This window comes from Lissotriton helveticus, chromosome 1_1 (assembly GCF_964261635.1).
Source record: "Lissotriton helveticus chromosome 1_1, aLisHel1.1, whole genome shotgun sequence".
NCBI lineage: Eukaryota > Metazoa > Chordata > Amphibia > Caudata > Salamandridae > Lissotriton > Lissotriton helveticus.
Window position 1 is genome coordinate 1,957,079,998 of NC_136057.1, and position 17,755 is coordinate 1,957,097,752.

At 38.5% G+C, this 17,755-nt stretch overlaps 1 protein-coding gene across 2 annotated transcripts in view; it reads left to right on the forward strand.

The window, feature by feature from the left end:
• Window positions 1–17,755, forward strand: part of DENND1B (DENN domain containing 1B) — a 1,337,878-nt gene that overhangs the window by 746,617 nt on the left and 573,506 nt on the right. Inside the window, exon 8 of one of the 2 annotated variants that reach the window (XM_078644002.1) lies at window positions 1,766–1,825. The exons of the other annotated variant lie outside the window; for it this stretch is intronic. Within the exon in view, the coding sequence (XP_078500128.1) occupies window positions 1,766–1,825 (60 nt within the window). The remainder of the gene's footprint in view (window positions 1–1,765; window positions 1,826–17,755) is intronic. 2 annotated transcript variants of the gene reach the window in all.

Sequence of the window (17,755 nt, forward strand, 5' to 3'; positions counted from 1 at the left end):
ATATGTAGCACTTTGTCAATAATGATGTGCACTGTTATGGAAAGGATGTAGGTCATAATTGTAAAATAACGATTAATACAATTATTTTTGGTTAGGCTTTGTAGTGGCAGAACCAAAAAAGCAAAGGGCGATGATCAAATTTGAATTTGAGTAATGGAAGAAGTCACAAAAATGGAATAGGAAGAGCACTCTGTGGTCTTCATGGGAGTCTAAAAAGAACCAGGACAGAGAGCAGGAGCAGACATTAAGCGAAAATTGATATATAATATAAGGAGTTGCTATACAGTGACATATTTGAAAGCTATCCAAGAAAGGGGAATAAACAGAATAGGAGTAAGAGCCTGTGCAAAATATTTTATTGCGAAAATATATGAGAAGAGGTGATGAAAAATAATATGGATAATTGAGTTAAGCATAAAGACATAAAATATAGCAAGCATGTCACTTGACCTCATGGCAAGAACCAAGGTGCAGGCAAGATAAAATTCAATTTGTTTCTCCTGAGATTTAACATGAGTCAGAGTTCTTTTATGTTCTAATTTCTCAAATCATTTAACAATTGTGGGAGATTCGAATTATTACTGTTATTTGTGACTCAAAGAGAATGAAGTCTGAGATTAAGCCATGACTCTTACTAGATAGTAATTAGTGGAAAACCTAGTTGGGGCTTGGAGAGTGTCAGAGAAAAAGGCAGCATTAGAGAAGCAGTGCATGTTTATTTTTTATTTTACAGTTTGAGACGCATGTAACAGGCCTCCAAAATACTGTGCCATAAAGTACTGTGTGACACAGAGGCACCAAAGGAAGGCTTGTATAAGACGATTAAAAAAAAAAGTATTGAAAGATAACTCCAGTAATCATTAGTTTTGTAAAGTATAAGAGAGAGAGAAATACGGTTAATTGTGGAGGAGAAGTGAAAGCCAACTAATTGCCACACATTGTTTTGCTTTAAGTTTAAGAAGACTGCACAACTTTCTGACATATGGCACGCAGTTTGAAAACTTCATTACTGATGGGAAGTGTAGCCTCTCACCTTTTCTACAGTGCTTCTCATGAAGGAATTCCTTTTTGAGGAATTTGCCATATCAATGATTCCCTAAAACAAATCCTTCGATCAGTCACCATTTTTGGGTAGCATGCCTCAGGCATAGAGCCTGACTCCCTCCTAGCCACCAAACTCACTCTCATAGCAAGAGCCTGATCTGCTTCCCTTTCAACAAGAAAAGTGAAAACCCACAAGGTGCTAATAATATCCTCAACATTCGGTAAGGCATAGCTTTTCTCCCTGGATGAGGAGGAGAACCAGGAGGGACCATTCAAATTGTGCCTCTTACGACAGGAGTCTTGCTCAGGCATCACGGTAAAACTATAATCTTTGAGAAGGAATCTACACCTGTATACGTTAGTGATGTTCTTCCTATAATTAAGGATGTTGCAGGCAACATAAGATAATAAATTGTACAGTATAGACTGCTACTGGTAGTTTTCAAAACGATTATTTTATTAACCGTCTGTACAGTCGAGAAAGGATTTCAACTAGAAGTTTTGTGTAGCCTAACAAATATATTTGATAGATGTATGTAGCACATAAACTTTATTTACACTGAGGTGTATGCACACATAGCCTGAAAAAATATGTACCTATAGTATAGCGTTGTTTTTCTGTGTATCAGAGAATCACAAAGGATGAATATGAACACTAATCAGCACATGTGGACTTTGTGTGACAATGTATTGATATCACACTCTTCTCATATTGTACAAGAGCCAACAGATATTTATTTCAAGTGAACAAATCATGAAAACTCCACCAAGCCCCCTGTTGGTGAGTGAATGCATGGGCACTTTTGATCTTCTAATCAAATCATTTAATCAGTGGCTGAGTAGATTTCTGTTTTTCTCGTATGGTTCTCTTATTTTTCCTGTTGTGTGGAAATTTCCTAAAGATCACATGTGATTTATAAATTTCTTTTTGAGGTAAGTTACTTTTGTCAACTCTTCCGTGCCCATTTTTACCTTTGTCCTTGTAGACTTTGTCAAGGCATCTAAGGAAATAATAACATTTCACTATTGCCAATGAGTGTCCTCTTCACTAAGTCCTACCATAAAGGTAAAGTTATCAATTGTAAAGGTTCTTTCAGTGCTTAAAAAAACAGCGCCTTGCCGTTCAGTATTTCTTAGAACATTTGCATCAGCCTCAGGACAATGACACTGAGATTAGCAATGTCCTTGTTTCTTCTTTTATATGGGTGAAGATGAATTATTAGTTTTATTGTGATTCTTCTTATTCCTTTTCATATTTGGTTTGAAAAACTCTCTTTTTGACCAATCCTGGTATGTGTTACATCTTTTCATTTTTTGTGATTCTTAATTTTATTTCAGGTTGTAAGATGAATATAAAAGGCCATTTCAATTATGTAATTCACTTATCATATGTCTGCCTGGCTTTAGAATGTAGGTTAAATGTAGGTCGCGTAGTACAGGTACCACAACTCTTTTGCATAATCCCAAAAATTAACATTATCTGTTCCTGAAACTAAGGTTGAGGAGGAATGAGAAAACAAGATGCAGTTTATAAGTGATTTAGAAAATAGTCTGCTTTAAAAAGACCAATGAAAGTGCAGGTCTGTTCTAACTACAGCAGAAATGAATGGAGTTTAATAGTATTCAACAGCATATGGAGTGGGGGCTGTGCTTCAGCAGAGTCCATAGAAAGCATTTACTGTGGCATTTGCCTCTTGCATGTGACACCTTGAAAGTGGAATTGTGTAGTTGACAGAGGGGCTTTTCCATTCCCATGAGCAGCAGGACGTTTTAGGTTTTCTTTGCGGGTTACAAGAAATCATTTTTCTCACTGATCATAAAACTTTTGTCATTGGTTTAAGCACGTGCATGAATTCATTTTGATGAATGGACCGTGTTAGAGTTGGAATCTTCCATTTGTATCAGTAGCTGTCTGATAGTCCATCTCATCATTTACATTTAGTGGTGCCCTTAAACTCTTTCCATTATCTTCCATTATTATGCGTCGAAGTATATCCCACCACAATCATTGGTTAGAAGTTCTGCTTTAATTCAGTTTTTTTCAGATTGTCACTTTAAAAGGCTTGATTATATCATGTTTCTGTTGACTTCCATATTTTGTATTAGTTCCATTCCTGAATAATTCTACAAACCAGGTACATATTCAAGTCTAGATACCAGCATTTAGAGTATACTTTATGGGGATGGTGTTTCTCAAATTGCTCAGCCTTTTTCAGTGTCCTGGATATCCGATATAATGCAAAACATATTTTCTTTGAAGTGCTGAATGCATAAATGTTTTATGCAAAGTACTACTAATGTACATGTCATATGCCTAATTTAATGGTCCCACTTAGACTTAGCTACAGATTTCACATTCGCCATCTGCGCATCTCTCCTCCACAGAGGCTTGTCACCACTTATGCTTGGTTTCCTTGCCCACTTCAAGAGAGAAGGTAAGGAAATTCCATTGCTAGTTTTAGTCAAACTTTTCTCCAAAGTCCAACTTTCAAAAGTCACAAGTGAACAGCTTTGTTACCTCATGGGGCATAGTTGTACAAGTTAATTTAAATGGGAAACTAAAGTGTGGATGAGAGGGAGAAGAAAATAAAACAACCATTGTTTTTGAATCCTGATAAATCTCATTACTCACTCAAATGGCAGAAATGGAGCAGAGAAGTAAAAAAGCTCTTGTCTGCATGTTTACGCCTGCCGGCTTTTATAATCCAAGGAGCATTTTTTTCATATCTAGCTGTGTCTGTCCCAGTTGATTGAAAATAGATGGAAATTCAACAGATAGATGTAAATGATGTAGTATAAGAAAATACTAAGATTCAGCATGTTTTCATCTGATAGTGAAAATGGCACCCCAGAGATTACATATTACAAAAACTCTTTGACATTTTAAGGAGACATGGTAATTATAGCAGGCAACAAAAATTAACTCCCCTTGACTCACACCATAAATATTGAAGGGGGATATTAGACTATTTGTGCACAAAAATGTAGTAACTCGCTAAAACATATATCAAAAATATTTCTATTGTAATTTATAATTCATTATAAAATTGAGACATCTTTTATCCTTAATGAAAAATATTTGTATAAAAAACAAAATCAGAAATAACATTTGTACCACCCTCTTACAAAGAAAACATTAATCACAATGTCCAGGGTTTATCTAGATTCTTTTTTTATGGATTAATGCACAGACGTATCGTCGATCATGTCAACAGTAATCTATTTTGTCAATTAGTCAATGCTGGCTTTCATGGTTTTTAAAAGGTTCTCCTTCACCAACAACCACAACATAACACACAGAAGTAAACATTTGCTACAGTAAGCTTCCCTGCAGGAATTCTTCAAGTAGTTTCACAATAGCTAAAAGACAATATAAATAACTTGATAGTTAGGCCAACCTTATGTTTCTTCATATATAGATTTCTGGTACCTTGCTGACAATCATTCTCCTCTATATAAGTTATTAAATATGTCATCTTCAGCTATAAGCATTATGCATGTATTTCTCATTCACATGTCATTCATTTTTCATAGAAGAGTTCTAAATTAGATTTTGATGTTCCAATGTTACTATACATCAAATTGTGCATCACTCTCCCATGTCTATTCCCTTAGGTCATGAAATTGATCCAAACTACAGTTCATACATTCACAAGATTTGCCTGTGGTATTCATATGGGATGTTATCAGTATGAGGCATCTGAACATAACTAGAAGGGTAAAATGGATCAATATAGACAGATCCTGGATATTTTACCTGATCCTTATGGAAGTAGCTGAATTAATAGGTGCTTACTACTTATGTGCTTTGTGCCACCCTAACAAAAAAGTTAATTCATAAACAGAGGAATGTTATCTGCATCATCCAACCAACCAGGACATTACTACTCTAAAGAGTCTAAACATAAATATAAATAAGTTCATGGTCAATATGCACATACCATACTTCTTTTAAATATTCATGTCTAAAGTAGTTGGTTCTATAGGGTCTTTCTTTCCATTTATGTAGTGCTCCATAAGCAAGATCTCATGATATCTCCCTTTTCCTATTGCCATATAACTGTTTAAGAAAGAGTGTGGAATCTTTCCTCTGTGCCTGTTGCATAACTTTTGCTGAGATTACTCATAGTGCCTCCCCATCAAGAAGCCTACTTAACACTAAATAAATGTATCCATTGAGCATATTATTGACCTTATATACAGTTCTATCATTCTAAACTCCTCAGTTTGCCTAGAGGATCCATAACATAACCTCCTTACCTTTGAATGAAATGTACATGGAAACAAATGTTGGGCATGGTTGTAAGTTCAGAAGGAAGGGCAAATACTTTCCTGTGCTTGTTTTTGTATCTTCCATTTATCATTGCACTTGGGTATGGGCAGAAATCCACCACTGAAGAGAGACTACAACTGATTGTTTTCGCTATTGACCTAAAAGGCAAACTCTCAGTGGTCTACTACAATAGTCTAAAATAAGACTCTCTTTTAAACCCACGTGGACACAGCAGAGCACTAGGGCTGCCTCGATTCTGTAATTTTGGGCACTTTTTATTTCATCTTTGGCCCTAGAGTGTTTTAAAGGGGACCATAACCAAATTTCAACCACCCTAAATTTGTACACTATGAAAAGAAAATAACTATTCAGTTTCACCATATAGTCTATTAAATCACATATGCATGCCAGTTATAAGATGATCACGAAACCTACATATAAATAGTTAATAAGCCCACTTTTTTCATAAACATTGATCAGAATAAACGATGATATTTCTCAATGTCAATTCAATATTAAATCCCATTGAGTCATGTAGACCATTGTTTGTGTTTTTAGTTTAAACATACAAACCCATTCTTTCATTTGATGTTTCTTAGTAATATCACCCACTCTTGCTCCAAGAGTAATATTTTTCTATAATAAATCAAAGTTTGTATATGTGTTGGACTTGGCCCATTATGCAGGGTCATCTCCAAACGTTTTGCCTTCACCCTCCTGTTTTCTGAACCGGTTTGTGTTGACTCTTCACACTTTACCACTGCTAACCAGTGCTAAAGCGCTTGTGCTCTCTCCGTTAAACATGGTAAAATTGGCTTATTCACAATTGGTACATTTAAATTACTGGTAAGAGCCTTGTTAAGTGGTACTCCATGTGCCTAGGGCCTTTAAATTAAATGCTACTAGTGTCCCTGACGCACTTATTGTGCCACCCATTTAAGTAGCCCTTTAAATCTGTCTCCGGTCTATGTTGACCTGGCAAAATAAACCTTTTATCAGGCCTGAGCCTTCCTTTTTAATACATCTAAGTCCCAACTAGGTTAGGCCGTCAACAGCCCAGAGCACAGGGTTCAGTGTATTTAAAAAGTTGGACAGGTACTTTTAACTTTTACATGTCCCAGTAGCGAAAATCTCTTACATTTGTTTTTCACTTTAGTCAAGGCATACCTCTCCCATAGGATAACATTGGGTTAACTTATTATATTTAATAAATGAGAACTTTCAATTTGAAGCATGTAAGAATGATGAGTTTGGAGTCTAAAGAATTGGAATTAAAAGTCCTCTTTTGATGGTAAAGTCAGATTTTAAGTAATAATTGTGAAAATGCCACTTTTAGAATGTTCCATTTTCTTGCCCCAACAAAATGATGTCTGCTGCCTGTATCTGGGGTCACATGACTAGTTGTAGTTGGCAGTTGGCCAGTGTGTATTGCTGCAAGACAGTGAGACAAAGGCCCATAGTGTTTGCAGGATGGACCATCTCTGACTTGATGAGGAGGAGAAGCTGTCACTTACCACACTTGCACATCAAAAAGGTTGTGCCTGAGCACACTCTCAAATGGTATGACTACTAATCTATTGTGACCCCAGACAATCTAGGTCCAGGGGTAGAGAGTCAAGAGATTCTAAGAACCTCTAGAGGAGGAACCCTCCAGGACCTTCCGCTACTTCAAAGCAGGCACCAGGTATAAATATTGGAACCTCAGGCCCAACTCTTAAATACACCTCTGGTCCTGTGGAAAACTCTGAAAGATTGATGTGGTGCTCTGCAACAAGGACTGCTACTCAGATGCCCTGCTGCCTGAGTAGAAGGATTGGACCTGCATCTTGATCCCAGGATCACCAGAGTGACTTTAACGAATGTTGGCTACCCTTCTCATCAGAGCCGTAGGGACTTTAAACTTGACCAAGTTCTATTGATTCACTACTTTTTTTATTTTTTTGCTAAGACTTTGAAAGTTTGTTTCGCAAAATGCTCTTTGAGATTTTCCTATTTTTTTCTTTGGGTTCAAAGTGCTGTCTCTGTTATAGAACCTAGTGCTTCTCAGTGTATGATGTCCCTTTCTTCACAGTTAGCCTTTTTCTAGGAGCTCAGTCTTTAATATCGGTATCTTTTAAATAACTCTCTCTGCTATAATTCTGCCTAAGCATAAACCATTTAACCAAACAAGTACTTTCTTTTTAGCACTATGGATAGTAGCACCTATAATATAATACAGGTTATGATCAATAGGTTTTGTTGAAAAAAATATCAACAAGCAGTATACCGTGGTTGTCCTTAATCTTTATATCCAGGCACCCAACCATTACTTTTCTTGTGTATGCTGAAAACCAAAGGTTTTTATATCCTAAACTGCGCCATTCCATAAATTATTTTAGTAGCTATTCTGAATCACTCCATATTAAATAATATTAGCAATGAACCATGACCAACAAGTGCTATTTTAAAAAGAATGGAGCAACAACCTTATTATTTATTGTCCAGAAATGGTCCTACATTTAGACAGGCCAAATTTGGAGTACACGTCACTCCAATGCTTGCACATTGTTTGGAGGTTTAGCTCATCCTCATATAATTTTTTCATATATATTTCTTCGCATTTTGTTGTAAATTCTCCAATAAAATCCTCTAGTAATGGGTATTTTTGGAGGATCTCTGTAATCACTGTTATGGTGTTGTCCTGTGGTATATTTGTATATAATAAATGTTACCAAAAAAGGTGTTGCTTTCTACTTTTGAGATCATATTGGAATTGTCTTTAATGTAAGATTTCTGTTCTTACTTAAAAGTATTTGCATATTTACTTAAATATTCAGTAGCTGAATTTAAGTCTAACTATATAAGTCTTATAGGGGTCTATTTGTGAGCCCATTGATGACTGGTATGGTTGGACGATTGTTTTTGAGCTAGTGGAACTCTAGTTGGAAAAATCCATATATTCTCCTTAGCTATTTCTTAATTTTATTCAGATATGCATTGTTAATTCAAGCTAATACACTTAAGATCCTAATAATCAGAGGATCATAATCCTCAAAACTATGCACCACTTTTCCCACCCTTTCTCTGCTGGTTTTATGATCACTGTTTCATCTTTACTTGGCTCTTCCAATGCTTTCTCTTAATGTTGAGATACATTTCTTTGTTCCCTAGGAATAGTTTTCAAGATCCTCTCTAAGCCATCTTTTCAAAATGGATACCTCCTTCCCTACTTCTATTACAGTTGATTAAAATCATAGACCGCTTTAAGCCCCAATTTATTTTAAACTACCACATTCTATTTCTATGACATACATAATAAGGCAACTTTTACGGGAAAAGCTCTGATATCTTTCTGAACATCAAAACGATTAGCTTTAGCATGGAATGCAAGAATTCTTCTTCTCATGATCAACTAAGATTTGTAGATGATAAGCTGAGATCCAGAGTTTTGCCTGTTGTGTTTGATAGTACCAATACTTCTGGTGCCTTATTTCAATTCATTCTTGTGAATGTCGTGGCTGGGAGTGTTCCAGAAAGAGACCCCCTCCCAATCCATCCTCCTCTGTCCCCATTGATTTTGTGAAAAGAATAGTCATTTTTAGAGATAGTTTATTTGGGATGGTGACCTCTGGCAGCTTAATAATCGCAATCTGATGAGGTCAAAAATCCGTTCTGAGAGAATCCCTCCTCAGCCACAGGTCTATGTTTAGTTGAAGCAGCACCAATCATTTTAAAGTCAAGAAAAAGCGCCATAAAATTCCCAAACCAATTTAGAATAGTCGAAAAAATATTCAATAAGCAAAAGGACACAACCATCGTTAAAATAGTGTAAAGGGAACCGGAGATATGATTTTTCAGTTTAATGGAAAAATGCACCTAGAAAAAATAATGCACTTAGTTGTCCACCAGGACCTAGAATCAACTTCAGGCCAACTGTGTTGGGGCAAAGGTAGTATACACCTTATTCTGGTCAAAGATCTGACCATTGGACTAGTCAGCTGCTGGGAAAGATCAGCTAGGTCCTCTTTGGGTCTGGAGTTTTGTTTTTGTGTCCCTGAAGCAGGTGAACAGGAGGCAATCACTTGACACATAGAGAGCAGTTCTATCCCTGTGCGTCAGCAAAATGCAGGAGCCACTACGTCCTTGAGGGAGTTATCTCTCTCCAACAGGAGTCAGGAGTGTTATTTCAGCATAGTCATCATCTTCATGTCTAGGAACATTCTGAGGAAGTGGTCATTGAGGTGTCAGATGTATCACTAGGCAGTGCACTGGCCAGTGATTGGAAACATTCTACTACCCAATCCTAATTATTTTCTTGCAGACTCTTCATCTCCTTTTGCAGTGCTTTCTCTGTTTCAAAATGACTGAACTTAACTACCACCATGCAAGCCTGTCTTCAGGTACTTAGCCACTCACATATTTAGTTAAGCGCTCAGCCCATTTCACAATGTAAAATCGTGGTTATTTCCCCTTCTGTGACTAGAGCCTGGATCAATGGGAGAGTCCTGGGAATTATTGCAAGAAGCCCTCTTTAGCGCCTCCAAGTCAAGAGGTAGTGCTACCTGCTGCTTTTTGTTTTGCCAACTGTTTTGGTAATCTCCCAGATATCTAATCCCTGCTGATTGGTCAGCAGTTAACACCCATTTGCTCTTCCTGGGCTCAGAGGTTGGCTAATGAGTTGTTAACTCTCCCAGCTAATGGTCTAGTTGAACTGATTTTAAGCTAGTTCTACCTCAGGCAGCCTAAAACACATTTTTATATCCACTAGTTCTCAAATATCTGAATTTATTATTTAATTTAGTAGAAAATAACATGAAAGTATTTTTCTAGAATGTTCCCAGTTGCATATAGGAAATTAACATTTGGTCAGGGAAAAGCCTAGTAAAGCCTATACAGTGAAATAGCTTTTGGGTTTCTTTTCACTGTTAAGCATGCTAACCATAATATGTAGTGTGGCTGATCTTTATTTATTAGCACTCTGTCAGTTGGCTTACCGTGCATACTTTTTAGGTGCCTTATGATTATATACAAATGGGCATTTCCTGCATGGAAACAGCACTTTGTACCTGTCATGTGTCACTTGAAAGCATTTAAACTGCTCCCGGCAAACATATTTTATCATATATGTGGGAGATGCAGCCCACATATGACATTTAACTTCCATTCAATGTGTGCATTTTCTGCAGCATCTATAATAGTCGTACATGACAGTTAAATCGAGTAATTGGTTGAACTGGAATGACCATCCTAAAAATGCAAATTTGTTACATTAATCATAATTTGAAGATCCCACCATATATGTTCCTGTCTTGGAAAACTTCCTTCTTCCTTCTACACTGTTGTTATATAGGAAGAGTCATAGGATTTAGGGTACTTTTCTTGGTTTACATTTTTGTTGGCCTGATTATTGAACTGTTGCGGTTCTTCATAATAAGTCTTTTCCAGATTATATCTGCTCACAATTTTCCTAAATGTAGTTGTTTTTTAGCACATATTCTTTATAACTTTTCACCTCATTATTAACATCATCTAATTTCATTTTTTAAATTTTATTAAAAATCTTTTTATTTGCAGTGTCATCAAACAACAGAAATGCAGAATAGAGCTTTACATATCTTCTAGCATACAGATTTTACATTTTGAGGTTTCGGTAGATAATGATTATTGTAGATTAATGGAGACTAGGACACTCTCTCTCCCACCCGCCCCTGGTCCTCTGTAGCTCTGACACCCAGCCCAGATCTTTTCCCACTTCTTCTGACATCCCCTGCTCTGATAGATTGTTTGTTCTGCTTGCCTGCACCAGTCAAGGTCTTTTTGCCAGTCAGCCACTTTGGGTGCCACTGATGGCCCCCAGAATCTTGAAATATTCCGCTTTGCCACTATTGCAGCTATATCTAGCCATAATTTCATATGTTTAGGCCATGTTTCCCCTCCAGTGATCCACAGCAGAAGCCACTTTGGCTCTATTGGAACCCCCGCCCCCACAACTTCCGCCACAACCCTGCCTATCGCCCTCCAATAACTTTGTTTGATGGGCATTCCCAAAGTAGGTGGTAGAAGGTAACTTCTTGCCCACACCCTCTCTGGCATTGTGTATTGCTCACCTGCTGTAGTCTGTATAGTAGTGTTCAGGGATAATATATTCGGTGGAATATTTTCAATTGGATCAAATAGAATTGAGCTTGTATAGCTACTTCTCTGGGGCCCTGCGTGGCTTCTATCCACTCCTCATCATCCAGTTGGCCTATATCTGTTTTCCATGCTGCCCTTAGAGGACCCAGGGGTCCGGGTATTATTTACGATTTTCCTGTATGTAAGTGGTATTGCTTTTTCTAATAGGGGTTCTGTTAATATTTGATCTTCCAGGGGCGATGCATCCGCAAGTTCCTCCCCTTCCCGGATGTAGTTTATAAAAGCTTTCCTATGGTTCCTATAGGCCTCCCTGAGATATCCTGCGACCTCATTGATGGCATCCTGGAGGTTTTTTCCCCCATCACTCAAGAGGTCTTACTGACACTTTGTTCCAAGGTGAAGTCAGCCTTCCCTGCTGATCCTCTGAAGCCTGATCAATTTCAAAGGATCTTACCCACCATCATACACCCTCTGGAATTGGTGATTAATGGGTCCTTGAGTGCAGGGGTGGTGCCCAGGGCTTGGAAGCAGGCCAGGGTAATACCGTTGCTCAAGAAACCTGCTGTAGACCCTGAAAAATCCAAAAGTTTTCGGCTTATTTCCCTGTTACCTTGGCCTGCGAAGATCACAGAGGCCTACATTAATTCCCTTCTCACAGAACATTTTACTGTAAACCACAGGCTCGATTCCTCTCAAAATAGTTCACTGAGTCAGCGCTTTTGGCCGTGACTGAACATCTGTGGAAGGCCTTAGACGCGGGGCAGACGTCGGCACTGATCCTTTTGGATCTCAGTGCTGCGTTTGACACGGTGTCTCATGCCATCTTGCTGAATCGCCTGTCGGAGGCTGGTGTCACTGGCTCAGCACTTAAGTGGCTGTCATCCTTCCTCGCAGACAGGACGTTTCAGGTGGTTGCCCCCCCTATTTCCTCTGGTACCTTTCCTATAGGCCAAGGGGTCCCACAAGGCGCGTCCCTGAGCCCTCTGCTCTTTAATCAGGAGCAGAGGGTTGCCCATGGTCTCTTACGCTTACGACACTCAGTTGGTGGTGGCTCTTTCGAGTGACCCCGAGCAGGATGCTAGGAAATTTCAGGGCGACCTCTCGGCGGTTGCCGAGTGAATGACCACCAACTGACTCCAACTGAATACCATCAAGTCTGAAGTGCTGTTGGTGGGAGGGAACCTTGATTGCTGGAGCGAGCTGTGGTGGCCCAAGAGTTTGGGTAAGGCTCCCATCCCTAAGCCTGTAGTAAAGAATCTGGGGGTCTGGATGGACACCTCACTCAATTTTCAGACTCAGACTAAAAGGTTTCGGGAACCTGTTTCGGTTTGTTACGCGGGCTCCAACCTATCTTGGCCTTCTTCAATGCCATGACTAGGCAGATCATTATTCAGGCCCTGATTTTGTCTAGGTTGGATTATGCTTGCTCGCTGCATCTGGGAGCTAATAAATCTGAAATACAGAGGCTACAGAGAGTCCAGAACACAGCCGCAAGATCTCTTTTGGGCCTGCGCAGAACATCTGCAGTGACCAGTGCCATCCGTCGCCTCCACAGGCTGCCTGTGGACAGGCGAATTGAGTTTAAGGCACTGTGTATAGCCTATAAAATTCTGAAACTGGCATCCCCTCAAATTCTGACGGATCTCCTTTTACCTTATATTCCCACGCGATCACTTCGATCCTGGTAGTGATCCCCCGGGTGAGAAGGGTCCGCGCTGGTGGGCGCTCCTTTCGTAATAGAGCTGCTATTCTGTGGAACTCTTTGCCGGCCCACATTCGAGGACTCACTAATTATTTTCACTTTAGGAAGGCCATTAAAACATTTATTTTTCCCTCCTTATAAGCCTCCTGTGTTTTTTTGCATGCTATTCTCTTGCTGCTTAGCGCCGGGACACCTCTTAGCTGGGGCGGCTGTTGTGCTTTATAACATTTTAACACATTTAACACAACACATAGTTCCTAATTGCATGGCCTAACTGCATACATCTCAACCACTCCCCCAACATCTAATTACTTTTTAGCCTTTTCAAGTACAGAAGTGTCTTGTATTTGTTTTTTCAGGCTCTCTGTTTCTTTTTTTTTTTAAATAATGATTTCTTCCTCAGCTATTTCTGTTATGATTAACTTTCAGTCTTTAGTGCATTTATTCACTATCAAGGTACAACTATGTCTACACTTTTGGTGTCCGTAAATAGTCCCGAACCTATCTATTGTATGTAACCCCTGCTCAACAGATTTTATTTCATGTAATTTGTTGACTTGATTTAGATGATTATGTTAAGAAGATTATCAAAATTACAGGATTGATTCCGCTTAAAATATGCAAGTCCAATTTTGTAAAATATTATTTAAAAACCCTGCCACGCCTGAGCAAGTGTCTTCACTTCTGTAACAACATTTGTACATTGGTGGGTAGAATGAGGTCAGACACAATACTGTGATGCATTATCTTACCCTTTTTGGAAATGGTCCCATGAACCCTGCATTGTGTAGAGTCATGCAGAGAAATATTTATGGCGGAACCTAGCATTGATTGTTTTTCTTCCTCATTTTTGTCATGCAAAGATTATGGTGATAATTTCATTTTTACATTTTTCGTGTTCTTTTATTATTTAATTGTATGAGCGTTTCTGCATAGTTTGCCCTAACAAGTGTGGTGACCAGCTGAAGTCTTGAAACTTGGACAGCTGCAAATTTCACTGGATCACAGTCACTGTTCCAGTCCCGGGCTTCAATGTAACCAATTCCCGTATTCTGGAAACTATAGCCCGTATTTGTGCGATTTATTTGAACCATTTGGCACAACACACCTGAAAAGTAGTGACTGCTAAAATAAATTAAAAAAAACAGCACTGGAACAGTGTGATCCATAGTAAATGGGCCATATGGTCACACCTGGACATATGCTGTTGTACATTAAACAAATCTCTGTGAATGCTTATGAAGTATGTCGCATTCTATTGTCAAGTACTTTTTTGTGAGTATTTCATACCACGAGCTCTTAATTAGAGCAGTGAGAATGATGACTCTTCAGGCGTTGTGTATTTACTAAGGCACACCAGGAAACTTCGATTTTCACTTTGCTTATTTAATATTTAATGTTCATCATAATATTGAGGTCCTTTTCAGCGCTGTATATTCCATCTTCTATGTGTGGTTCGTGCAAAATGTCTTCTTTTTGTGCGTGGTTTTATAATATACTTCCATTCAAGGCATATTAATGTGTGCTGTTGAACTTCATTAAACAGGCCTTAAAAGAGTCGTCCTTGTATTTCTGTTGTGGTTCCAATAAAAAAGTATAATATTATTATGGCCTTGATTTAATTATCTTTTTATACCTCGATTCCTTTCTTAAATGCAGTGAGTTTTTACAAATGTTCGTTTTTCCACTTAAATGGAAATGACTGGAATATTCATTTAAGCGGCAATTAAATAACTACCGTATAGCATGCTTTTCAGGAGGGTGTTACTTTGATCTGATAAAATAAATCATTGCTCTGCCTTTTAGTTTTCTGTAATTTTGGTGACTGTGTACTTTTTAACTTGATTTTTGTTGTTTTAAGAGAATCGGGAAATTAGCTGTCAGACACTGTTGAAAAGAGATTAACAGAGCTCAGTGCTCGTGTTTACGAAATGCACTGACTAATCATGTTTTATCCAGTCCTTGTGAAGCTTCCCACTGAATTCACAGTTTCTTCTGATGACGACTCATGCACAACAGTCGGACAAGCCAGGATAGCTGAGAACAGGATCCCATGGTATTTTTTTTAAAAGTTTAAACATTTTAAGAAGTATTTCACATGCCACGGACATCACACCAGTTAATCCCTTGCCCTAGGCCCTGGAAGATTTTATTGCATCTCACGTCACATATTGAACATGAGATTTTGGAACTGGAACATTATTCTTCTGTATAGGGTAATTTTAGAACTCAATTACTATTCGAGGCTCTTCCAGGAGAGGTATTTCCTTAGATACACAATATTGTGTTTTTTTCTGTTTTTTTTTTTATCAAATGGGAATGCACTGCCATGCTTCCCGGTCAAAGGCCACCAAATGTATCTGTTAAAACAGTGACATGCCTATCTTGCAAAAGACACAGGAGCCCTTGTCAAATGAAAACTCTGAAATTGTCTAATCAAACTAATAAATGGATCAGTGTGGAATCTTAATTTTATAAGTATTTGATTTGTTGTAAGTAATAATATATTTTATTGGATGGCGATGGCATTAAACATTATCTTTAGAAACCATACTGGAAACCTCTTCAGTTGCGAGCAGTTGGTACCTTAGCAGTCAGTGATATTCACCAGTTAGTTGACTTAGAGGTTCCTATTTTTGTCAGCTGTGCGGCCTATGCGTTTGCAGGCAGTACGTGTATGCAACACTCCGCCGTATAGGAGCTCACAATGGTAGGTGCATCTTAAATTTCCACCCAATTTAAGCCGCAACTGAACTGCTCATGGGAATTTTTTGCATCTGGACCCACAGGGCACTGCATTGGTCTTCTAATGACTCTTTAGATTATAGAAACTTCTTTTAAAAAAAAAAAAACCACTTAGTTTGGTAGTTCCTGTGGTTCGCAGAGCACAGTGACCTCTTGGCTATCTAGCGTCAGTCATACTGATAAGTCAAGAAGCCTATGTGCATGCGCACCCTGTAAAATAAATCACATTCATTCATTCACAATGGTAAGCTGGAGACTGAGTTGCGGCAATAATGCAATACTGAAAGAAGTGGGAGTCGTGTCATCTGTGCAAAAAGGCTGACCCTCATTTGAAATAGTCTGGCTGTGTCATAATGTAAAAGAACAACATTAGTGAGAGTCTCCTAGGAGTAAATTTGTGTGGGCAAGATTACACGTGCTAAGGAGATGAGACGGATGATCATAGAAATGATTCCCAATGAGAACAGGATGCCAAAAACACCGATTCATCTGGACAAACATGACCATTTCAGAAGTCAGGCCCCGAGGAAAGCAGTTCTACATTTTCCAACACAAAAGAAGTGGCATAAAATTAATAATGAGCCAAACACTTTTGAAGGAGCAAAAAGGTCTAATCATCTTCATCCTGAGAATATGTGTTTTACGCAAAACTGAGGTGTGCTTCAGTATTAAAAAAAAATTTAATGGCGCTCTGTGGACTTTAAGTAGGGATATAAAATGTTTCAATAAACTAAAATGAACTGATCTTGCCGAAATAGAAACAAGAACCCAACACCCAAAATTGTTACACCTGTAGCATTGGTGCAGGCTAAGCTTACATTCGGGCAATATAACCTAATGCCTAATGGTGACTACCTTCGTAAGCTTTTATGACTAATCTTTACATCCTTACTTTACATTTAGGTGCTCCATATTGGTGCTTCTTAGTGTGCCTAATATTTAAGTCAACTTCATGTCTAACCTAACTAGTTGCAAGAATAGAAACAGTGGCGCTCTTGTTTTGCTTTCCATCATCCATAAAAGGTTAAGTGAATGCTCCATGAATTCCCTAGTCTGTTCACAATTGTGTTCTACATATGGATCTAAGAGAGAAAAAAATCCTCTTTGTCTCTGTCTGCAATTACCATACTTTATAGGAAGAGTATGTGCTTGTTGGAGCAGAAAGGCGCATCCTACATGAGGCCCCATCACTCTTACAAAAAAACTCTTACTTGTTTTGGTTGATGGCTTCCATTTCTTATGTCAGGTTATTCCATTTTGCCTCGTCAGCCAAAGAACGTTCAACAAAGGTGTTGATTGTAGCACATTTCATTGCTGCAACATGGCGTGTGTCTCCCATTGCTTTAACTTTGAGAATAACTTAAGGGCACAGAGAGTTGCTGTGTTAGGCTGATGCTGAGATAGATATCTGACCAGCTTTTAGTATTCTGTTTGGATCCTCACTGTTAAATCCACTGTTCCCTGCAGGACCATTTTATTTTTTAAACCTAGACAACTGTGGCATTACAGATGCCCACATTTTCACCCTCGCCGAATTTCTTTCAATTTAGCCCTTTTACCTTGCCATTCCTTTCAAAACTTAGGAGTTATCTTAGCTCCTGCTCCCCATTTACTTGTCAAGTTGCAGCTTCTACTCTCAGAATAAAAACTATTTCCCCTCCAGAAGAGCACAATAATTTAGTTGTTGAAGATAGTATCTAGTCTGATTGCCTTATGCATCTTCATAGTGTCACATGCTTACTGCACATGAGGCTATCCAGGTGACTGCTTTGTGAGTCATGCCAATAGCCTGAATCACATTTGAAGGTCCTCCTGGTGTCTTGGATCCAATGTATGGCTCTACTGTTCATGGGTCGCAAAGGAGGCAAGCGCACTCA